Source organism: Onychostruthus taczanowskii, unplaced genomic scaffold (genome assembly GCF_017590055.1).
Source record: "Onychostruthus taczanowskii isolate IOZ18803 unplaced genomic scaffold, ASM1759005v1 scaffold17, whole genome shotgun sequence".
Taxonomy (NCBI): Eukaryota; Metazoa; Chordata; class Aves; order Passeriformes; family Passeridae; genus Onychostruthus; species Onychostruthus taczanowskii.
In genome coordinates this window covers 9,397,010-9,421,452 of record NW_024498906.1, presented here as the reverse complement: position 1 = coordinate 9,421,452, position 24,443 = coordinate 9,397,010, and the positions used below count along the sequence as shown (strand labels likewise).

The window sequence follows — 24,443 nt, the reverse complement described above, 5'->3', positions numbered from 1 at the left end:
CTCCTTCTGTCATATGCTGCCCACTTGTCCCCCAGCAGAATGTACAGACATACAGTTTTCAAGTGTTTTCATAACAGTGCCTCAGGCTGGGAATGAAAAGCACCAGTGTAAAGCTTTTAATTTTTCCTTCTTTTGCTTCCTGGGGTCTGACTTGAGAAGCTGAGTTGAGGACGACTGTTTCATATGGGGTGTTAAGTAATTCAGAATAGTTACATTTTCAGGCCAACAGTTAAAAAAACTGATAAATTTAAGAGGTTTTTTGTAAACTTTGTGTTTCCAAAAGCTTTTTGCAGACACATTTTCAGAACCCAGTCAGTGCTAGAGTTAAGCTAGTGGATAGTCCATAGGCTTTGGAAAACTGCATAACTGACTTGTAATTCAAGCATCCCTTACCTTTTTGCTAAAGGCTGTTACTCTCTGATGTCTGCTGGAATTGCTTGGTCTGTGCCACACATTTCTGAACTGTGACTAAGAGGTTTCAGAGCAACTTCTTGCCACAGACAGTTCTGGATTCCTGTAAGGGATCCTCGACCTGTGTTTTGGGGTAACCTCAGAGCAAGAAAAGAGCCTGAGTGGCCAAATGTGCTCCTGCACCTGAGCTGAGCAGTGGCACTGCTGCAGTATTTCCTGCACTGTGTGAGTGCTGGGCTCTGTGGTCACTCTGGAAGCAGATAAACAGAAGCCGAGTTTTGCGCTGCACACAAAGCAGCCACACTGAGGCTCCTTCCGTGCTTCTGCCTCGTTTTCTCCACGCACAGCATTTTTGCAAATGCTTTTTGGTATTCTGTCTCAGGCTTGATATGTGCAAATTGAAATTTTCATCCTTTTCTATTTTGTCAGACTCTGTGTTGAGAGAAGTTTTTAACAGCATGAGATCTTGATTTTCAAATCTGATAATAAAAATGGGAATAAAGCTAAATCTCTTAGTCTTTCAGAGCAAGGTCAGACAGCACAGATACAGACAAGTTGTGAGCTCGCTGTTTCCAACATACGTGGAAGTAGCTGGATTCACAAGTTAGAATGGTTAGTTGTTTTATGGGATTTAGAATTAATGAAATATTGTCAATACAAGCCCATATCTTAAAACCCATCAGTTTCATCAACAGAAGAAAAAAAGCCCACTTTTGTTATGCAAAAATTAGCATTGATTTTGTAAATATTTGCAAAGGGTGTTGTGTAACATTTTAAAATACGAATGCTTGGGGGAAAAAAAATACATTCACCTTATAATTGTTACTAATTCCTTCACTAGTATTACAAGCACAGCTGTCAGTTTTGAGATCATGAGTTTGTGTGTTTCCAACATTCCATTATTAACTTTATGATTTTTCAGCTATTGATTCTTTGCTCTGATATGTTTAAAATTTTTTAAAAGGGCATAAAAGACACTGTTAATTAAAAGCAATAATGAAGTGGTTGTATTTCTAATGGTTCAGGTAACATTTCTCACTGAAACTTTTGATTTCAATATAACATTGCTAAATTTTGCTTACTAACTATATTAATATGATATTTTGCATCATTTGCAGTATGTTGAACTATTTTATCATCTCAACTCCTGCAATATTTTTACTAAAAAATCCCTTTTTGTCCATGAGTTTTTAAAAATAGTTTAACCAATGTTGGGAAAAGTCTGGTATTAATGGATCTCTAACACTGCATCCATGTGCTGCCTTCCCAATGCCAAGTGTTTGTTTTCCTCCCATCCCAGTCTGCCAGTGCCATTTGCTTCACACATAGAAAAAACATACTAAAAACTGGGGGGATCCTTGTCACTATGTTGAGACTATTTTGTGGCTAAATTAGTCTGCTAGGTTGCAGCTTTATAAATGGCTTGTTCTGAAATCTTCATACTGTTTGTTGTTTGTCCAAACGCTGCCTTCCTTCTAGGACTTCTAGCAGCAGAAAGTAGGTATCCCTTTGTTTTCCTTTAAGGCATATCAGTCAGCTATGGTGTGTGTCTTTGCATGTTTAAAAATCCACTTTCTTTTGCTTCTCTTTGCTCTTTTCAGTTTTAATACTGCCTGTTCAGGTAAAATTATATGGTATTAACTAAATCAGTGTAATATGTAATCAAAAGTATAATTAAGCAGAAGGATGATTTCCAGGGAATTCTGAAGGCTCTAATTTAGAGGCAGTATTAAAATTACCTGAGTTTTGGGGGGTTTTTCCCAATATTTAATATTTGCAACACAGCTGAACTAAAATCTAATTTTCGTTGAATTAATAAAGTATATTTTGGGTTTGCATTTTCATTCCGAAACTGTTTTCATGGACTAAGGTTTTTTTTTTCTTCCTACCACCAAACATATACTGTTGTATTAGTCAAATATTATATTCTTGCTCCGTGCTTGCATGAGCTTTGTTGATCCTTCTGTGTTGATGTGGTACCTGATCTATGCATATGCACTGTGGATATGCATACTCCTGATTTCAATAACTACCCAAAATGTGTCTCCTCCATGAAGGAATGTTGTTGGCATGTAGGGAAGAGGTTCTGCTGCAAGGCAGCTGCACACTTCGTGAGAAACTGGGAGCACAAGCAAGTGTAAAACCTGCAGACTATGCTAGGCAGAAGAGAAGCTGTGAAATTTTAGACCCTTTGATGCAAACCACAACCATTTCAAAAACAACTAATTCAGCAAAACTAATTCTCCAAAAACAGGCTATAGAAAGTGGGGGTTTCCTGCAGCATTTTAAGACTTGTAGATTAACAGCTCTGCTTCTGTCCTAGGTCATTAGTACCTTAGGACTAGTCACAGGTCCTTCAGGACATGTCAGCAGGATGTGTCCCTGACTCCATTTCTGATCAATCATGGATTTTGTGGTGTTTGTTGTTTGGTTCATTCTTTTGATTTTACAAGTTGTGGGGGAAGTTGTTCCTTGTGCTCCTATTTCCCCATCTCAGAATGCCTGCCCAGTAACGTGAGAGTGAAAGTTCAGTGGATTTTTATATAAAAGTTTTGTGATAGTATTATTTTTAAACAGCTGTAGGGGAAAAAAAAACCCCTCATACAGAGCCTGTGCCATGATTTTTGGGTTTTTGTTTGTGCATAGAGACTTCTCTTCCACAAATTGACTATAAGAGTGTGCTGCCTTCATGCTTAGACATTTTTGCAAGGAGGAAGAAAGGATCTAAGGAAGGGATAGTGAAGGGCATTCATCTGTTAAAATATTTATTTGTTTAGTTGCCTGTGAGTGCAATTACATGTAAGCTACAGGTCTGGTCTGTAAAACAACACTCCTGCATGTTTCTTTATCACCACTCTAGGCTGGCTTCTGTCATACCTGTGGCTGGATTTTCAGCGAGGGTGCCTGGGACAAAGAGTTAACAAACTGTGTGTTGGTGCCAAGTATAGAGACAGGAGAAAGTGGAGCCATGCCTACACTCAGTGCCCCTCTGTGTGCAGGATGAAAAAAAGTCTCTCTTCAAAATTAAGCATTAGTTTCTCGCTGCCCTCTTTGTCTTCTCCCCCACTACTTCCTCTTCCCCCCCATCCTTTGTTGTTTTCCATACATAGTACTCTCCTCTGTATTCCTTCTGCTGTTTGGAAACACTTAATCTCTTGTTTTCTTCTATTTTTTCTCTTTATTTTTCTTTTTTCCTTTGTTTAGTCTCTTTCTCTCTGTTTTTCTCTCCTGCCCCTATTTCATTTGGTTTCTTTTCTGACTTTTACTTGCCTTTCTTGTACTCCTTAGATGTTCTTACCTTCTTTAATGTAGTTGTAAATCACAATACCCTTCCATTGCACCAGCAGTCTTCTTTCTAAATTGTTGTTGTCATCTCCATAAACCTCCATCTTTCTAGCTCTCTTACTACACTCCTCCTGATTGTTTTATATACATGCAGTGTATGTATATACATATATTTCTATTATCACTGCTTTATTTGCTTCCCAGTAGCATTTACAGAGTTGTGTGCATGTAGGAGCTTATTTGTAAGTTTATAGGGTGTCTAAACTTCACTGTTTGATTTCAGTCCAAGAAGGAAGAAGTCATGAAGTGCTCTGTAGCTCAAATTTGGGCAGGACAGAGCCTTCACTTGCCTTACATTTTAATTACACTGCTGTGTTTATGTGAAACATGTACCTCCCACCTTGTTTTGAACTATTATACATGTGTACACCTGCTCTGGCTGTCATCTGTTCCTGCAGAGTCACTTGCTCTGGAATACAGTGAACAGCAAAGAGCAACAAATTTCTGTGTGAGATCAGAGGCATCTCGACTCCAGTGATGTTTGCAGATGTTGTTGCAAGTGATGAAGAACAGCTGGTGCTCAGCTGGCTTTCTCTAAATCTGAGAAGTTACATCAGTTAAAGTAGTGGAAAGGTCCGCACTTTATAATAATGCCCATGCTTGGTTTTTTGTGAGATTATATCCTGTGACTTCATTTTGTGATTCTAATATTGGATCTCTCTAAAATTTAACAATTTCTGATGATTTTTCATCTTTCCTTGTTGGATGTACTACCCTCAGACCTCTTCACAAGCAAGTAAGATGTAAATCCTGCCTTCTGAAATGCCTGTGCTGTAAGAGCCAGGATTAGTCTTTTAATTTCATTTCCAGCAGCTGCCCATGAGAGGCAGCCACGAGATGAGGCTGAGAGAAATCAGCTTCTGTTTATTGTAGATTGGCTGGCATAAGGACTGAACTGTGATATATAGAGAAATTAGAAATGACAGCAAAGCCTTGCTTAGTCATTTAAATACCACTGTAAAATCTTCAAGACACAGTTACTTACATATTTACACAACATAAAGAATAGTTGAAAAGCCAATCAAATAATAAGAGTGAACAGGATACAAATGAGTGGCTGGTGTCATGAGCTTCATTTTATATGGGTCTACAAATCTAAGAGATTCAGATGTCTCTTTAATAAAAACATGCTATAATTATAATGGTTATTATCAATTCTTGTGCAGAGCTATTTCCTGGCATAGTAAATGCAGGAGACTGGCAAAAAGGTCAGGGTTTATAGTTTTGTGTTTAAACAGCACCAGGCTTCCTGAGATCTGGGTTTTCATTACTCTGAAGCAGGTTTATGACTGACCCAAGACTTAAATGAGTGTCTGTAATCTTCAGTATTAAAAAATTAATCAAGGAGTACTTTTTCCCTCTGTCATAATGTCTTTGCAGTCAGGATGTATTCTGTGCTTTGTAGCAATATCTGAGTCTATTTACCTAAACACTTTATTTAGTCATACACTGTTGCAGATCACATGTCACATGAAAAGAGGTTCCTAACTTTATTTACTACCTGTTATATAACAAGGGGAGCAACTTATACCTGCCTGGTGAGCTGAGAAGCCTCAGAAAAGCAAACTTTTGGGGTGCTTTGTACTGGGGGGACACATGACTACTGCAGAATATGTAGGCAATTCTTGGAATAGTATTTAAAATTCTCTTTTACTCTGTTCTGGGGAGAAGTAAGGAACTCCTCTCTACCTTTAAAGTTCAGTTTCTTTCATCAAACCACCTGTTCCAGACTAGAATAGCTGAATGTTGTAGTAACAACACTATTTTACCAAAGCTTTGCCTACTTCCAGCCTGATGAAACAGTGTCCATAGCAACTTCAGGTGCACTGTGTGACAGCTACAGACTCTAGTGACAGAATTCAGCTGTAACAGAAAACTATTTCTGACTGGCCATCTCCAAAAATGAGGTGGCAGAACCTGCACAAAATACCTTTGGTAACTTTGACTATGCACTGCACGAAGAGAAATTCCCAAGTTTCTGCCTCACAAGGCAAATACATGTCTGATAAATAACATCTGCCTCAGTAGGCAGAAAACTGCTCAATTCATCTCTGTCTTCTCAGAAGTAATTGGGTATCATCCTTAAGATTCCACTAACTATAAAAGCATTTTATGTACTAGTGCTGACTGCAGGAGACTGTCATAAGCATTCTAATGTGGTTTTTCCTCTTTTTTATATGTGACAGCTCGTAGTTTTCAACTTTTCACAGTTGGCAGTCCCCAGGAAACTCTGAATAGCTGCAGCCATCCTTTCTGGGGTATTATGGGAATACAGGGAAGACAAGGTTGTGTGCATGGCCCAGAGTGTCACTGCTCCTTTTGACACTGAGGTCATTTACTGTGCATTTACAGGAGGATCCACAGTCTTCTCACAGAACCATGTTTGGTGTGGATTTTGTTACTGTTTCTGCAGAGAAGAGTCTTCTATTTATATCACTGGAATTGCAGCCTTTCCTGTGCAATTGGATCTGTTTTTGCAGGAACTTAAGGTGCAGGGTGAAATTCATCTCACCCAAAAGTTGGGACTGCTTGAAAATTCTGGGGCAGTGAGCAGCATTTTCTAACAAAGTGTACTTTATGGAGTCTTAAAAAACAAATGAACACAGCCAGTCAAGTTAGTCAGCTTCTTGATTTTTCCTGCCTTACTAATACTTCTGCATCATTCTAATTTTCATGTTTCTAGATTCTGTCTGTAACTGCTACAATCCATGAGAAGTCTGAGATTTTAGCTTGTATGATTGAAATAATTCACTTAAGTCTTTATCATCTGTGCTGAGGTTAAAATGGGTGCATTTGCAATGTTGAAAAGAGGTTAAATCCTATTTCAAGAGGATATAAGCTTTAATTATAAGTATTGAGTACCTTTACACTTTCTTCAAAGGTTAGAAATTTAGCTTGAATATGAATCCTTTTAGAAACAGGTGTGGTGTAAAGGTTGGTTAACTTTACTTTATGTAGTATCTCTTCTCTGAATTTAAAACTCTTCTGAAAGGAACTTTCAGACATTTTAGCAGATGTCTGTAACAAAGTGAGTTAGGTGTTCACAAACATGCCTGTAAAATTGTTCTGTCACTTTTTTTAAGCACTAACATGCTGTCAGTATATTGCTGCTATGCCATTTGCTTATGCAGGTGCACATTATTTGTAAATGAGTGAAGGATGTGGCAGTAGGTGAAGCATAAGATTATAGATAAAAAAAACCCCATAAGGTAAAAACTGTCATTTGGGAGATTAACAAAGTCACTGTCAGAAAGTCTCATCAAATTTCTTAAGGACATTCTTGGAAACTTTATTGACAGCCTTCTATTCAATGTGACCAATTGACAGGAAAAGAAGAAAGACCTAATGATCAAACCCTATTTTTTTTAATTCCCAAATATTCAAGAGATTGTTGAGATGCAAATATTGAAAAGTCATAACTTTCTTTTCCATTTCAAAGCCCTCAAAGTATTCCACAAAATAAAGTTTGCAAAGGATGTGATACTGTCAAATATGGAATGTGGTGGTCCAGAGCATTTGGTGTTTCACAATCACACAGCACCGCAGGCAACTTGGAACACACTTCTTCCTGGCTCCAGATTTGGCTCAGGTTTTGGGGATTATGGGCAACACTGAGCAGTATTAGACTCTTAAGAACCCCAGGCCTCTGAAGTGAATCTTCTTTTAAGTTTTCCTTAAATACCCCAAATACACAGAAAGGGCTTTGAACCCAGAAGTGAAGCTTTGCTTGAAAATAAAATAATTCAAACTCTGAGCATGAAAAGAGCAGAAATAAAAGAGAATTTTTAACACATTTTCTTCTACCAACTGGATCCTGGAAAGTCCAGCACTTTCCTTCTTCTTCCCTTGGAGATCTCCAAGTGCATCAGCCTTTAACTGATGTTCTGAACATGTGAAGGAGACAGTGCAGTCCTTTTGGGGTCCCTGGGTAGGTTTTTTCCTTGCCTTTGAGGCTTAGCTGTGATCTCTCCATGCTCTTACCAGCAGATCCCCAGTCCTTGTATTTCCTCAGGTTTCCTGCTGTGTCTCTGGCAGTGGGATGTGGATGGTTCCTTTCAGCTGAGCATTCTTGTTCATTATCAAAGAGGAAGCATTTTTTTTCTCTTTTTCAGTGCACCCGACCTCGCGCACAGCAACTGCTAAAAGTCAAACCGTTTGTTTTACTTGCTGACAACTACAGATTTTTAAAAGAACATAAATTAGTACATCAAATAGGTGTAAGTAGTCAGGCACACTTGATGGGAGAGAATTAAGAAGTTTTATTGCTCCTGAGACTTGAGTTGTGAGTGAGTGGGATATTATGGTTCTCAAACCTTGTACAGAGAACTGAGAGGAGAATCTTAGGCTGAGGTTTGTACTGAATGTGATGCAAGAGTTTCTACATTTTTAATTTATTTCTCCTTCTAAGCCAGGAGATTGCAGGTCTTGTGTAGTAGTTTTTGTGTATTTTGTTATGTTTATTCCAGTTTTTCAAGATTTTCAGGGAAATAAGTTAACTTCTTTCCTTGTGTGATTAAGAGGCAGTTTGGTATATTGTTTTTATTACATTCTGAAAATGCAGTACAAAAGGCTTTGAGTTAAGGAGGGCTGCTAAGAATTATTCATGCAATAGAAGATAGAATTTCAAGGAATGCAGCAATTTTCTAGATGTTATCTGTCTTGTCAAAAAGACACAGGCAAACATATAAGTAAACAGAATAAGCATATTGATGAGAAATTAGTGAAATAGAGAACGCCTAGAGTTCTCTATCAAGAATTAAGAATTTATTTATGAAAAAGCATTCAGTTGTTCGCTGCCAGACCACCAGCATTGCTGCAGACTCTCTCTGGATATTCTGCCTCTTACCAGACGCTTTTACCACAGTGGAAAAGGTGAAGACATGATCCGTGGGTGTTGAGATAAGCCAAGGCTGGCATTCCTAGTAAAGCACACAGGTGGCAGCCACCACTGATACTCTGATTTTTAAACAAGTTGTTTCACACAGAACCACTGTGAGGTGGTTTACTGTGGATTTGTGTTGTGTTTCTTTGTCCTCTCCTGCTGAGAGTTCAGCTTTTCCTCATGGACTTGCACCTTCCACAAAGCCTCCCATTTCTCCTTTTCATTTCCATAGCTCTTGCTTCTCTCTCACCCTCATGCCATATAAAAACCATCGCCATCATCCTATGACCCAAAACCATGCCCTGGTGAAAAAGCAGGGTAACAGCTGGGTAGGAGATAACCAAGCAAGCAGAACAAAGAGAACAAAAACACATTACAGACTTTTCTGTCCCCCAGAGGATTTGGCAGTCAGGTGTTTCTCCCTCTTCCCTCCTTTATCCCGATGCTGATTTAAAAAATATTTGTGAAAGCATTGGTTCTTCCTGATTTTACCAATGTTTAAGATTTGATTTCAAAATAATTCTTACTGGTGTGTCAGAATTTTACAGTATGTATTTGAAATTGTCCAGCAGCTCAAAAAGAGAAGTGAAGGTTGGGGTGGGAATAGTGAGGACAGGCCAGTAATCCAAGTTGCTCTGTAAGACATCGTTGAAAGCAAGGCTAAAAGAGAACAAAGCTGAGCTTAATAAAATCAGGTTTTAACCTCTCTCCCATTAAGCCACTTCTTATGTATAATTGCATGATCTGTGAGCACTTTTGATATATGCAAAATTTATTCTGTGAGTTTTCCTGTTAAAACTCCAGCTTCTTTAAGCTCCCATTCCAATTGTACCAGATGAATTGAAAGTTTCTTTTTCCAAAGTTCAGTTTACCATGAGTCTTTGCTTTATTGATTTTTTTTTCTCTTTTTTTTCCCTGTCTGTTGCCCCATAGGAGCAGTTTCACAGGTGCTGGACAGCTTGGAAGAAATTCATGCACTTACAGACTGCAGTGAAAAAGACTTAGATTTTCTTCACAGTGTTTTCCAGGATCAGCATCTTCACACGTTACTAGATGTAAGTTTTCTGTGATAAAAGTTTGAATGTGTTCCTGTGTCTGTTGTTCATTGGATAATATTTTGTATTATGCTCAGCATATTACCTTTTTTTGTTTGATACCAAAATCGATTTCTTTAGTTGTACAATGTAAGAATCATCCAGCACTTTATGCAAAAATACATTTTTAGGCCTGTAATGTAGAGTATTTTAGAATATGCAAGTGATTAAGAGTTTTAGTTAATAATTGGCTTTAAAATAATTCATCAGAATAGATTTTTTCTTTTAATAAGGGCCACATTTTAGTTTTTGTTTTAAACGTGAATTGCAACTTTATAACTGTACATATTCTGTTATTATTACCATTAAATCTACTAATCTTAGGCCAGTTCTGGGGATATTCTTATAAGTATAAAATTATTAGTGTGATGCAATGAGGTATGCTCATTTCTCTTTCACACTTGGACATGGTATGTAGTAGGGTCAGTCATCTAAAATCTGTATTTCTCTATGCTTCTGGAGAGCTGCTAGTCCATAAGGGAGCAGTGTCTTACTGGTGTGCCAAAACACTCACTGAATGACAAATTCAAAAGCACATCTTGCTGTCAGTGACTTTGTATCTGCACAGCATGAGGTCTCAAATAAAAGTCAAGAAACACTTTCCCTGATTTTTTTTCTGGGCTTTGTGGATACTTCATGTTGAAGACAGAGGACTTGCTTTTCAGGCAAGACCAGCTTTTTTTAAAGCAATCTACACCTTGCACTGAGAAAAAAAACCCAGATGGAACCAAATGCACAGAGGCACCTTGGCAGGTGCTGTGACACAGCAGTGGCAGATGTGCAGAGCAAAGCAGCTGGCACTGAGGAGCCAGGGCTGACAGTTCTGTGTGTTCTGAGAGCTTTTACTTTATGCCAGTTGTACTGCAGTCCTGTGAGCTGAATAACCACTGGTAGGTGAACAGCATCTTTTATTTGAATGTTGTTTGAGAGGGAGTGTGCTCTGCTAACACTGTACAGTAAAAAAAAAAAAAAGAATGATAGGTGGGCATAATGAGATTAATTTAAAATATGCACTCCTGGATCAAACCATAATGCTTGTGTGATCACATGGATGATGACCTTTTTAGTACAGTGTCTTAAACTGAACAGCTCAGTGAATATCACAGATCAAACGAGATGTGTCCAGTGAAAGAGCCACGGGAGTAGGAGTCATTCCAGCTGTCTGATCTGCAGGTAGATGATGATGTTTGGAGGGACTTGAGAGAGTTTCTGCAAAACTGTTGAATGCTCTGGTTCCTCTGTGCAGCTTTGCAGGAGCATGAGCTGAATGTCAACAGTGCCATGGGTCCTTTGGTGTCCAAACTCTTAAAAATGTAGTGAATGATTTGTACACTTGCTACAGTTTGATCAGTCACTTGAATTCTGTGCATTCTTGAAGTTTGAGGGATTGCAGTCTGGAAGTGGCCCCGGCTGCTGGGTTCTGAGCTGGCCTGTGTGGGAGCACAAAGCTGCTGGCAGAGCATCCCCACAGCACAGCTGCCCCTGGGACTGCAGCATCCAGAGACAGGGAGTTGGCTGCTAAGGGAGAATGGCATTGCCCTGGCACAGCACTGCAGTTCTAATCTTTGTCCTCTGATAACTCTTATGCATTTTTACATCAACAGTCATTGGATAAAATTATATGAAGCACACAGGAGGAAGGGACTAGGAGCTCATGACTTTCCTGAATTGCATCTCCAACAATTCATCTTTGCAATTTGCATTAAAATATGAATCTTTTTTCCCAATTTAAGTTCACCTAGCTTGTGTGCCAGATGATTAAATTACTTTTTATATGGCATGTTGCAGTACAGAAAGGTGCTCAGTTAATATGAACAAGAAATAAAAAATCTGGAGAGGAGTAGAATAATATGAGTGTAGTAAGAACCAAAATACTTGTGTGACTCATGCAGAAAGGTTTTAGATATTTATTAACCATTATTGTGTTATCATATAACTTCTTGGGCTTTGGTAAACCACATGGCCTTAGTTTCAGTGGTTTTTTGGGATGACAGGTCTGCCAGACATGAACTCATGCTTCTGCAATGCTTTTGCTTTTTTCTGCTCCTGACAGTACCAGTCAGGTTCCCAGTACTTCATTCATGACCTGTTATTGCTGTGATGGTCTGTTGTAGAAAAAACAGCAGTGAGTTTGTACCATTCTCACATTCTTCATCACAGTCATTCTCATAAACAGAAAAGGATGCATTTAATTGCACCTTCTAAAAATATCTGTGAGAACAAAATGCCATCAAAAAGCATTTTCTTTTATTATGCTATGTGGAAGGGAGATGGTAGAATCCTCTCAAAGATACTTTGGTTGGAAAAATACAAAATAAAATTCTGAAAGAGTTCAGTGTCCTGAAATAGATCTTTTAAAGCCTGAAGCAAGTTTCAGTATTATTTGAAAGGGTAGGTTTTTCATGTCAGTAACTTGCATGTGGGGGATTGACTTATGGTTTTGTATCAATACTATTCCAATTTCTTTGTCAGAAAAAATCACCAGTTGTACTTGGATGAAGTTCTGTCAGGGAAACTGTTTATTCCTCTCAGAGTATTTGGGATTACTGAAGCCTCCAGACCAAGTAACCTATAAACCATTATATCCCACTAAGTGGGAATTTTCTATTCTGTTGTGAAGTTGTGGCTGTCACTTTGCATTAAGCTACTCTTCCTCTTCTGTGGCCATTTTCCACAGTTAAATTTGTTCTCATGTTCCTACTCTTTCTCAAGAGTTATCCTTATTTTTAGATTAAGCACATGATGGTAGATCATGCCTGCTGCTGAAATATCCTATTTTGCCTCTGAAATAACTTCTTCTGAAGGCCAAAAAGGAAAGAACAATCATTTTGTTAAGGGTGCAAGTTACCCATGTGCTGGGTTTTTTTCCAGATTGCAGAATAGGAATCTTCTTTCTCAGTAACTCATTAGCTTGGGTGTTATGAGGACAGGCACCTCTGAAGGCCACAGAAGGCATCATCCTATTCATTGTTTTTAATTGATTAATTTGTTTAGGTAACAGTCGTAAGGCTCTCTTTCAATTTACTTGGTGGCCAAAGGTGTTCAAAACAAGGGGGGAAAATTTGCCAACTACTTAGGAAGTAGTTAATCACTCTCAGCCAAATTCTGCAATACAGAAGCATATCCTGATGTGGGTTTATTGAATAGTTTCATTGTGTGCTTTTTTCATCATTTTATAGAATCCTATTATTTGTGTTGAGTGGGTTTTTTCCTGCACAGAAGTTTTACATTTAATTCTTAAAAACTTAATTGTGTTTACTGCAGAGAGTAAAGAAAAGGCCCTTCTAGAAACAACCATATAGAAATATTCACTGCCTAAAAAAAAATTATTGTTTAATAATTGATTTTTTTAAAAGTAAAAGAGTAACTTTGGTTTGGATCGAAAAATTATTGTTTAATAATTGATTTTTTTTTTTTTTAAGTAAAAGAGTAACTTTGGTTTGGATGGATTTTTTTCCTTTTTCTTGCTCTGTTAAATATGTGAGGATCAAAATTTTGGTGAATGCTGTAGGACATTTCTCTCTGTCACTTAGAAATGTCTGGGTTTATGACTATATAAAGCTTTATAGACTGTTTCATTCCGGTATCCAATTTAGATGATAAAGAATGCAGTACAGTATATAAATAACTTTATGGAAAAACAGAGTTAAATTTAAGTAGTGAATGCAGTTTTTTATTACTATGGACAGATTTTTAGAGGCCTTATCAAATGCTTGAATTAAATCCTTTTTTATTGACTTTCATGAAAGCCATCCTGGGAGACACTGCTGTCCTGTGTCAGCAGTACTGATAAAGGAGTTGGAAAGAATTGTGAAGAGGTTAATAATTTTGGAGGTCTTCTACTTCAATTATTATTTATTTTGCAAAGTCTGGTGGGCTTCAAGGCTGTGCTTAGTGGGGAAGAGTTTTACCCATGATGTTTGATCTCTGTCAGTGCATCAAAGGAATTCTGCTCAGATGGAAAGGCAGGAGCTGCTGCTTGGTGCAGCTGCCTGCCCTGAAGGAGATCAGAGCAATCATTCTGCAGTGGGCTGGAGTGCTTTGGTCACCTCTGCAGGGCCCTGCCTGGGCTGACTCTGAATGCAGATGGCCCTCAATTTACAAGTGAGATTTTCACCCAGCAGGAGAACAATATCAGCTTTTGTGTGACTGGGGCCTCTCTGCTGGCTTTGTCTGCATCTGTCTGTCCCAAGGCAGAGATAGTTCTCTAGGCTGATGTCTTTTGGCTGTTAACTTTGAAAGTTTGTTACATTATTTTCATAGATGGAATCGTTGAGGTAAGTTTTGTTATTTCTGTGATAGAAATGTTACAAGCTTTCAAGAAAGTTTATTTTACTTTTTACTGGCTTAACACATTACACACGTATGGTTTTAACTAAATGAGGTTAAATAAATTTTGCTCTGGCCATTTATGTCATATCAGTGTATGCAGCCACTTATTTCTTTTTCCAGTTTAATTTATATTCACAGTGCATATATTTAAGGCATGCTGATTTCTCACTCACTTCTGTGTCTGTTATCCTTTGCTGCTCATGGTAGTGTTTCACAGGAACCTGCATCTGTGCACACTTCAGAGTTTCCTTGGGATTTCTTTTGAACTCTGTCATCCAAACAGATTGGTCCTCAAGTCCAGACTTTTAAGGAAACATATTTTCTCTTTTGCTAAAATGAAATGTTGTTGGAACTTCAGTTTTGCTTCTTACGTGGTTGGCTAAAACTTTCTGCTGGGTTTATTTTGGTTTGTTCTGTTTACCCTCCCAGTCTGGATGTTGGCACAGTAAATTTGGATGTGCTTTGTAAAAGCTGCAGTTATTCTGCAGTGTCCAGGCATGGCTGACAATATAGTTCTCTGTTTGACAGTGTTTTAACTCTCCATGCATTTATCCCTGATCTGCTCTTTTTTGAGCAAAGTGTATTATTTTAACAATTTTAATGTGTACTTTGTAATTTTAAAAAAAAGGGGGGGAAAAGCAGAAAACATTTTGATCTTTCTCTTCAGGTTGCTTTAATGTCCTTCTTTCTTTTAAAGCATTAATAGACTGGTGGAATATCTATGATGTAGAAAATAAAACTAGCAAATGTGTATAAAAAGCTTAAATATTTTCCTGGGTCATCCAGTTTTACTGTGTTTTGATTTGAATGAGAATGACTTTATATGTGAATCACATAGTGTGGTTAGAGTTTTTTTGGATGCACATTGGTCCTTACCCTCTTGAATACTGATTTTGTTAGCACTTATAGGGGGAACATGTTGTAGTGAAACATGAATGCTTCTCTTCTGCAAAAACAGATCACAAAGTGTGTTATGGATGTCTTGCTTAAAATCCCTCAGAACATGTTATGCTTCAGTGAAATAATACTTTATCATTTTTAAAACACATTGTTTTTATATTTTTAATTGTCCTTTGTTTCATATCATTGTAAGACAAAAACTTATGGAAAATATTTGTTAAAAAAAAAAATCAAAAAAGCCAGAAGAAACTATGTTGGCAGGAAGGCACCTTGCTATTTGGGGAATCAAATCTGGCTTTTATCCCAGAGCAGAGGCAGCGTGCTCAGCCCCAGGAGTGGGAGGGACTGTCCCACACTGCAGTGGGAACTCCTGTCCCAGGCAGTGGAGACAGAACAATGGCCAAGCCTTAGGGAGAATTGTGGAGAATTCCTTCTGCAGGTGGGCTGGATCATCACCACCAGTGCAGTGCTTCTGTTCTCCAACAGGTAACTTCTCTGGAAGCTCTGTCTGAAAGAACACAAAAAGCAGAGGCTGTCCTGGAATTCCTTCTGCATTATTTCATAATCATGCTCTAAAATATTTTCCATTTTCATCTTGCATCGTACCTTTGCATTTCATTTTCTCTGCTGCTGGGATAGGTGGATCACTTTGCCACTCAGCATCCTCTCACTGTTTTCTTGTTCTTCCTGTTCCTCCGCCTTACAAATTAAATGGGGAATTTATTTTATATTTAGTCTTCAGTGCAGAAAGCGTTGTTCCACATTTTTATTATATGTAATACTGATAATTGAATGGGTCTCCTAAACCCAAGGCTAATACAAATATGAGCCAACAGTTACTTTTATATTAATTGAGAGTAATTTTTGAGAAATTTATGTACCCACCACTTTCCAACAGTGCAAAATTCTGGCTCAGTTTTCATGACACTGTGAGAGTTACTTTGTTATGCTTAACCTGTTTTCTTTTTAACTAATATTCTCTCATTTTGAGTATTTATAAGCTTGATACTGATCTGGTGACTCCTCAAGGGAAATTCAGCTTGATAATGCACTTTAAATGGGAATTTTAGTACTTAGTCCATTCTTCTTGGCTTGATGTCATCTCCCCTGTGTAGAAGGTGTGTCGTTGTGTCTGTGTGCACCAACATCTCTTATTCCAAAATCCACAAATTCTTTTTTTTTATGTGGAACTAAAAATTCCCTTTATTTCAGTCTGTTTTTAAGTTACTGGGTCCTGATACATCAAATAACGGTAGCACTGTATTCCTGACACTTGTGGAATATTTAATTAATTTCACTGGTATTGTATTGGGATAAAGAGGATCGGTTTCATATTTAACTTTCTACATTTTCTTCACTTCTTGCATTGTGTGTAGTTCTTTTTAACCATAAGACCTACCTGTTGTGTTTGGGGTTTATTCTTTCTCCTAGAGCTTGGGATCTGCTCTGAGAAATGACAAAAATTAATAAATTCTGCGGCACCTGAGCTGCAAATCTTGAAAAATGCTTCAGCCTTCTTGGTGCTGGGAGCTGAACTTTGGAGTGAGACTTCAGTGTGCATTTAGTTTACATTCAAACACCCAAAGGCAATGTATAAGCAGCCCAGTGAGCTCTGCTTCTGTCTCTGAATTCAGTCAGTCCTCTCTGCCTCCTTCTTCCAGTCCTTCAGGTACTTGGCTGGGGCATGTTGGCTGTTCTAGGTGCTGGTGATCTCATTGCAGTGTATTTTTATTCTCAGAATATTCTTGCAGAAAATTCATGTGAATAGGGAGAAACAAAAATAGTAGTAAATCCCAGCATTAGCACCTCCTGGTGCAAGGTGTGCTCCACATCACAAAGCAGGGTAGGAGCTGTGTTTTTCCTTGTTATTGTGGATTTAACTGGTTTTATGGGTTCTGTATCTCCCTGGAATGAGGTTTGTGGTCATTAGCATTTTCTCTTCAGGGTGATGATCCAACCCTGACACGGTACTTTGGCCAACAGGTTTGGGAATGAAGCCCATTCAGGCCTAACCCAACTCTGTTAGTTCCTGTTCTTGGTTATTAGTCCATATTGAAAGGTGGAGGAAAGACAGGAGCAAAGCTTATTCTGTGGGGTGTAACAAGGTGTTTTCCATGGAACAAACCTCTCCAAAAAGCCCTTCTGTACTGAGGGAGTCGTTTTTCCTGGTGCTTATTGAATCATTGAGGATGGAAAAAATCTTTAAGGTCATCAAGTCCAGCTCTAAATGCAGCACTGCCACATGCACCCCTTCACCAGGAAACCTGTTCCAGTGCTTGATAATCCTTTTTGTGAAAAATTTCCCTAATATCTAATGTAAATCCTTCCCTAGCACAACTTAAAGCTATTTGCTCTTGACCTATCCCTTGTTACTTGGGAGATGAGATCGACCCCCAGCTTGCTCCTCCTCTGAGTGAGTTGTAATGAGTGATAAGGTCTCCTCTGAGCCTCCTTTTCTCCACACTAAACACACCAAGTTCTCTGCTCCCCCTGTTTAGACTTCTGTTCCAGACCCTTTACCAGTGCCTCTATCTAAACTCCCTCCAGCACCTCAATGTCTTTTACATTTACTTTTATCTAATCAGCTGCATGGTGTCATCTCTAAAATGTGCTTTGCCTTGATTTTGTTAAGATCAGCTTCAATTATATCTGGTGCAGTAAGAAAGAAAAGAAAAGTGACTCTGTTATTGAAATAATGGGATTTTTGTGTCCTTGAAGTCAGTAATATGTCAGAGTACCTTGGGAAGTAATGTTCTAAGCCCAAGTTTTTCCCAGCACTACTACTGTTGCATTCCAGAGTGAGAGTGTTTTGCTTTTTTTGAATGGGACCTTTGAATTTTATTGTATTGGTTTTCCAGCTGCTGTGCTGGTTTTGCTGGTACTGCCATGTGCAAAGCAGTACCTTTATCTCATCCTAGTTTGGCATAGTTTATCTTTGCAAAAGATGTTAAAACATTTGCAGTGTGAACAGAATAAAGTCTGGTTACGTCTGTGTACTGTCTGGCATGTCTTCAGTATCTGCTGTCACTTGTGGAGAACTGCAGCTTCTACAGTCAATAACATTTTTATGATGACTATTAATATGGGTTTTCCTTAAAATAGGAGACAAATTACTAGGTTAGAGTCCTACTTTGTAAGGAAATAAAATGCTGTCAGACACCAGAGTCTGGGTTCATCATACATGAATGAGTCATTTAGGGACACCTGAAATTAAATAGAAGAAAATAATGTCTGCTGTGATTGTGAGGAGTAGCATAACCATTCATCAGTACTTCCGTGAGACAGCTTGAACTAAATAAATAAATAAAAATATTTTTGGTAACTGAAGCAAATCCAGAGGCACAATTTAAAAAGTCAGTTGTGAGGGAAGAAATCCACACACCGTGGAGTTTATTTTGTACAGATATAGTCCTTTCTTTGGCTCTTTTGCCTCTGAAGTGTTAAGGCTTTGATTTTACAGAGTAAGTGCATAACACTTGATAATCTCTGCTAAAAAGGAATATGTTCTACAGCAGAGCTAAGATTTTTTTTGTAGCTCATGTACACTGAAGGTAGAAACTTCGACCCTTGCAAAGAAATAGAATATGCAAGTCAGATATTACTGAATATCTGTGGGGTCTGAACCAGTGTTAGCAGAAATGTGTCCTTGAATCTGTTTTTCACTGTATCAGTGTGTGGAGCTGCAGGGATTTGTGTAGTCTTTGTTTCAGACTGAGTTTACATGATTTTCCCACAGTTCATGGCTGCCTGCAGTTTTGCTGCAGCATTATAACCTTTTGAGAGAATTTAAACTTGGATACATTTTCACTTTTTAAGGTTTTGATCAAAAGATATACAGCAGAAATGCCAACACTTAGCTTCATAACAGGAAGAAAAACCTTTTCAGTGTTCTTTAGCTGAACCTTCTGGTTCCCCTCATGTTTCCAAGCCTACAGAATATGTCAGTGGAAGATATCCTTGATAAAATACTGACTGGTAATGTCTAATGCTCCAGGGCATCTCTCCCTGCTGCTGACACAGGTGAAGGGCTGTGTGCTTTCCTTACAGCTCTCGTGTCACCAGATTGCCTCTGACAGACCCTGTGAAGGCAGTGAAGAGGATTTCTTTCTGGGATCCTTTTTACCCTTTGGATCAGTACAAAGGCAATACATGCACAGTCTTTGGCTGTGGCTGGGGGATGGGTTTTCCTTCTCAAAGGAGCCTAAAATTATTTCAGGGTTCCACCTTGACTAAAGGGAATCGTATCACCTGTAATTTATGTTCTTCCCCAGTAAAATAAACCTTCATCATTTGTGTTTTACTGAGCTGCTGTTCTGGCAACTCTGCCTTCTGACAGGCAGTTTGTTGTCTGTACAACACGCTGAAGGGTCAGGAATTTTATTCTATCAGTTCTTGAAGTAGGTAAGTTCATGTATCTCCTTCTCCCGTAGCAAGGCACTGACCCCTAAGAAACAGGTATTACCTTATGTGGCTCAGAAATGTGGTCATTAACAACCTGTTAATATATATTAAACATTCTCCAGTTGGCATTTAGCTTCACTGCTGTGCCAGGATTTCAGGGTTTATGCAGTGAAGTTTGTCATTCTCACTCCCTACAACACACTTTGTTTGCCAGTCACATGCAGTGAGAACTGAACTAATGCTCAGAGAAAAAGGTTCTGCCCAGTTGAGCTTCTCTCCTCTATTCTTACCTCCAAAAACATTACATGTAACCTGCAGTTACATTTTGATTTACAACAAAACAAGTGAAGAAGCCCAGATGAGGAATGATCAAAAAAAAAAAAAAAGAAAGCAGTTTCAAGTAAAAGCTGAAATTGATAGGGCTGACTGAGTTTAGCTGGTATCATTTTCTCTTATATGTAGTAGGTAAAGGTGTAAGAAAACCTGGTTTTATGTTTATTTCTGATACAGGTGGCACCAAGTGTCACTCTGTTCTAAAAGACACGTTATGAATATGTAGGAATATAGATGACTTTGAAAACAAGGTACAGTTGGTTTGCTTTTTGCAGATAAAAGTTCCTCTAAAAATTTGAAGAGTATGTATTTCTGTTCTGTCATGTGAATGATCAAACTTAAAATTGAAATTCAGGGTCCAGTTGCTACTGCAACATTTTTTACTGGAAAGATTGTTCATGTGTTGCTTGAATGGGAATATGCACAGGGGAATTGAGTATTTCAAATCTGCATAACCCTTGTCAGGGTTACTGAAAGTCTGAGTGCTTCCAGTAACAAACTGCATTGTTGGCAGCTGCCAGTTTTGGGGCATGACAGAAACAAACACTTGTTCAGACAAAATTAATGTTCTGCTTCTTCTGTTCACAGACTGTCTTCTATGAACACTCTATCAGGGAATCTTGATTTTAGCTGATAAACTGTTTCCTGAACCCTTTTGTTGAATTAATTTTGTTTGCATTGCTCAGCATTTCACTGGGTGAGGAGCTGGCATGCAGATGTTGATTATGCTCCTCTTCTACAGCGAGTGTATCACAGAAAAAGATTTGAAGCTGTGGAGGGCTGTAGCCTGAAATGCTCTACCAGGCACAGAGTACAGTCTGAAAGATGCTTTAGACTTTGATACAGGATGGAACTGTAACATGTTCTGTAGAATTATGCTGGGAAGCAAATGTTAGGTCTCTGATGCTGAAATGGTAAAAATGAACTTCATGCACAGTCCTTAACAGTGGAGAACAGAGGGTTGGAAAGAATAAATTGTCTTTAAACAAAGTTGAAGATAAGGCCTCTGTTGTGACCTTGGTACTCTGTGTTTTCCAGTAGGAGTTATTAGCTTCAGGGATGTGTTTCCTTGAGAGCTTAGAATCCCAGGAAAAGAGGCACCCATGGGAACGTTATAATATTTTGCATGGAAAAGGAGATGTGAAACAGAACTGGCAGAAGAAAGAATGAAGTGATCTAGCATTTATCTAATTGGCCCTTTAATTTTAGCCATTCTTTGATACTGCTGTTTGTGAGTATTACTTGCTCAGTAGGTAATGAATTTCTTTCAGTCTCTGAGCACATGAAACCTCTGGGGTGGATGGAGAGCCAGGACAGAGAGCTGTGGGAGGTAACAAAGCAAAAACCCTCTTTGTTAGTAAATGCTGCTGTGCAAGGGGCAGCACCTCCAGATGAGAATTTTTTAGATGGTCCAAAAACTTAAAAGTGATAAAAGACAACCATATGATATTACTGTGTTGCCTGTGGTTAAACTGTTGAGAAAGTCAAATATATAAGGACGTACTGTAATGATTATTTTTAGATGTTTCAGTGTGGAGGTTTAATATTTGAGGTTGGCAGCCGAGTATCTGGTCTGAATTGCAACTGGATCCCCACAAAATGTGTATTTGTGTTGAATGATCAGGGGGTTTTGTGCTCTAGCAGTTCAGTAGCTCTTGTTTTAACAAGTTTCTCATTTGCCTCATGGAAACTTCAAGGTTTGGATAGATAAAATAGTTACTGATTTCATCTTTATTACATTCAAGATCAGACCAGGAGGTGAGGCTGACTTTCTGCTACTTGTGACATATCTAAATTTTTCAGTGTGACATTGAATGGGGGTTACATTGGGATAGTATTCTCACTCCTCTTACAGGAAATGGTTAAAAAAGAATTTCTGCACATCTGAAAAACTAGTCAGAAGAGAAGAGTTTGTTGTTTTGTCTCGACTGCCTGATTGTCCATTAGGCTTTGGGCTGTCTGCTTTAAATATCAGAAGAGATGAGCTCCCTTTGTACAGGCAGAAGACAAAAAGTCTTGATTCTGCAAAAGCTGGTGAACTGATAGCAACTCAGCTTGTGGGTATTCTCTTCATAGCTTTTGTCTTGTAGCATGCGAAATTTAAATCAAAACTTGTGTTTTTGATACGTAGTAATATTCTGTTTATTAGCTATAATGTCAGTGTATGTTCATTATATCAAGTTTTGTTAATACATCAGTTGGGATTGTTTATCTTGTCTCAGTTTCAATTTTCTTTCTAGGAAATGCAGGATAATTGATGCTGAGGAATGAGACTGACATACAAAGTATTCAAAAGTCTTGGAAATGCTGAATGTTATATATGCTGTGGCATTTTACTTTTTTTTAAATTATTATAAATTTTTAATTTATATGTTTATGCTTATTGGTGAGTGAAATTCTTGGAGGTTGGGTTCCTGGGCTGAGGGGGCAGAGTTATTTGCTGGAAAATAGAGACTCCCAGCATAAAGACAGCCATTATTAGAGCACACATTTCGCCTGCTGTAAGACTGTTGGTATTGCATGGAAAAGCTTCCTGCAGAGGACAGTGAAGAATGAGCCAGTTCATTCTGCTCTACAAGAGCCACCTTTGGTATGGTCCCTGTAGAACTTAGGTTTACAGGGCTGCTGAAAGGAGCAGCGCTGTGAAAGGATGGGTTTCTGTCATGAAAATATTGTAGCTAGCTGCACAAAGTAATGTGTTCTCTGCCACAGGGAGCATACAGAGCCTGGCTGAAATGTAATTAATGTTCACTTTAATCTGTGATGTGTGCAAACAGGTGTTATTCAATATTTTCTTATGCACTTTGTAAAACACTCGTGTAAATGTGTGTTAGGTTCTTACATCCAAGGGAGCAAATGTTCTTTTTAATGTTTGAATGAAACCTCTACATTCAAATGCTTTCACAAATCAGTTATGCAAGCTGTAAATTCTGTAATTCTAAATTGCTTTTGCTACAGCTAGTATTTAAGTGCAAAAATATTGAAAAGTATTGCAAAAGCAGTCTTTTTTCAAAGATTGCAAAGAAATTAGGACTTCTTCACCAGTTCGGGTGCATTAATGCACATTGTAAGCTTTGCTCCTCTTGCCTCTTGTAAAAAAAACTCCATGAGCTAACTTAAATTAGAGTATGCCATTTCAAAATGAAGAGATCTTCTTGTGCTAGTGAATCTACCAAATCCACATCCTTTCTCTGGGTGAGGCAGTGTTCTAGCTCCACAATGAATGATATAAGGATGATATATTACCCTTGCCTTGGGTAATATATCATCCTTAAACTTTAATGCAAATGTGAAGGTTTTTCTTTTAAGTGCTGTCAGAGTTCCTCCTAATAGTTTGGCGCCTTCAAAGCAAACCTCAGTAAGCAGAAATCCTAGAAGATTAAATTTAAGTGTCATGCCTCAGCATGGAGGCACTGTGGAAAAATAAATGCACTCTTGTTTAGTCTGAACTTTGCCTTAATTTTTTTTCTAAACATTCTTTGAGCAACTCTGCTCCCTAATTTTCTTTTTGCCTCCTTCCTAATCTCAGAAGATAACTCTCCCATTTTAGTGGGGAAAAAACTGTTTCTGTAAACTGCTGGTTGTTTTGGGTCACAGTAATGAGGGAAATCAGCAACTTCAGAGACTTAGCTTTTCAACCATTGCTAGAAGTAACTAATAAAAATATTTTCAAGGTAACTTTTCTGTAATTTCATTACTCTTAAAAAGGAAAAAGACATTCAGTAATATTCATGGTGGGTGTCTTTCATTTTCTGCTGTGCTTGGTCAGGACACAGTGCTCAATGCAGTTTCTTAACAAGCATAGAATGGTGGTACTTTGTAATTTGCAGTTGCTGGAGTTTGGGTAGTTTTTGTTAATTTACTTAAGAAAAGGTAAAACAAATAATTGTGTTAACAAATATCTCCTGAGCTACAAGCTAGCAGAAAGCTTTTATCTCAAAGCTTTCAAGGCTGCTCAAACAGTGGAGTTTAGTGGAGTTTAGGCAGCACAAGCTGAAGTTGTTGCATTGGAGGAAACTGATTTAGCTTGACTTTCCTCCTTTTCTTTCCCCAAGAGAGTGGTGTAACTGTCCTGCAGGGAATGTTTTTTGGAAGCGACACTGTTTGCTGGTTTTGTGCTCTTTTATGTATGGGCTTGAAATGTTCAAAATGTTTGTTAAATTGTTAACCCAGGGAAGTGATGGTGATGTTGGATGGCATTTTTGGCAGTTTATGTATCTAAAGCTGAGTGGTATTTCATGTTGTGTGAGAAAGAGAAGAGGGCAGTTCTGTGTCCTGGCAGGATTCCCTTTTTCAGACATCCAAGGCCATTCTGAGCCAAACAGTGGAGCTGTGAACTTCCAGAGGAAGCTCACAGCCTAAATGGTGCTTTCTTGTCACCTCATCCTCAGCAGGGTTAGGGTTTGCTGAAGGTTTTAGAGTCACTTTTGTATTTTGAGTGCTTTTTTTATATCCATTATTTTGAATTTCGGTTAAATTTTGAGTGTTTCCAAAGTTGAAAGATTCCTCAGGTTCCCTGGGCAGCTTGTTGCAGTGTTTCACCACCTTTATTGTGATAAAAATGTCTCTAGTTCCCTAAAAATGTTATTTTTGCTTTCTTTCTGTCGTATATATCAGAGAAATAGTCTAACATAATTAGAAAATAATTACAGGCATGACCATCTTTATATCACTTGAAATGTCAGCCAAAAGGTTTTATTTGAAAATATTGCTTATTACAGTACCTATTTATTATTAAGTATATA

The 24,443-nt window shown here is 38.2% G+C and overlaps 1 protein-coding gene across 5 annotated transcripts in view; it reads left to right on the top strand.

Moving 5' to 3' along the window:
- CASK (calcium/calmodulin dependent serine protein kinase) overlaps positions 1–24,443 on the top strand; it is a 186,486-nt gene that overhangs the window by 124,031 nt on the left and 38,012 nt on the right. For 2 of the 5 annotated variants that reach the window (XM_041399778.1, XM_041399776.1), the window contains exons 11-12: positions 1,891–1,908; positions 9,572–9,693. In XM_041399778.1, the coding sequence (XP_041255712.1) occupies positions 1,891–1,908; positions 9,572–9,693 (140 nt within the window). Of the gene's footprint in view, positions 1–1,890; positions 1,909–9,571; positions 9,694–15,320; positions 15,451–24,443 lie in introns of those variants that run through there. The other 3 variants (XM_041399779.1, XM_041399777.1, XM_041399781.1) reach the window with 2 other exon arrangements.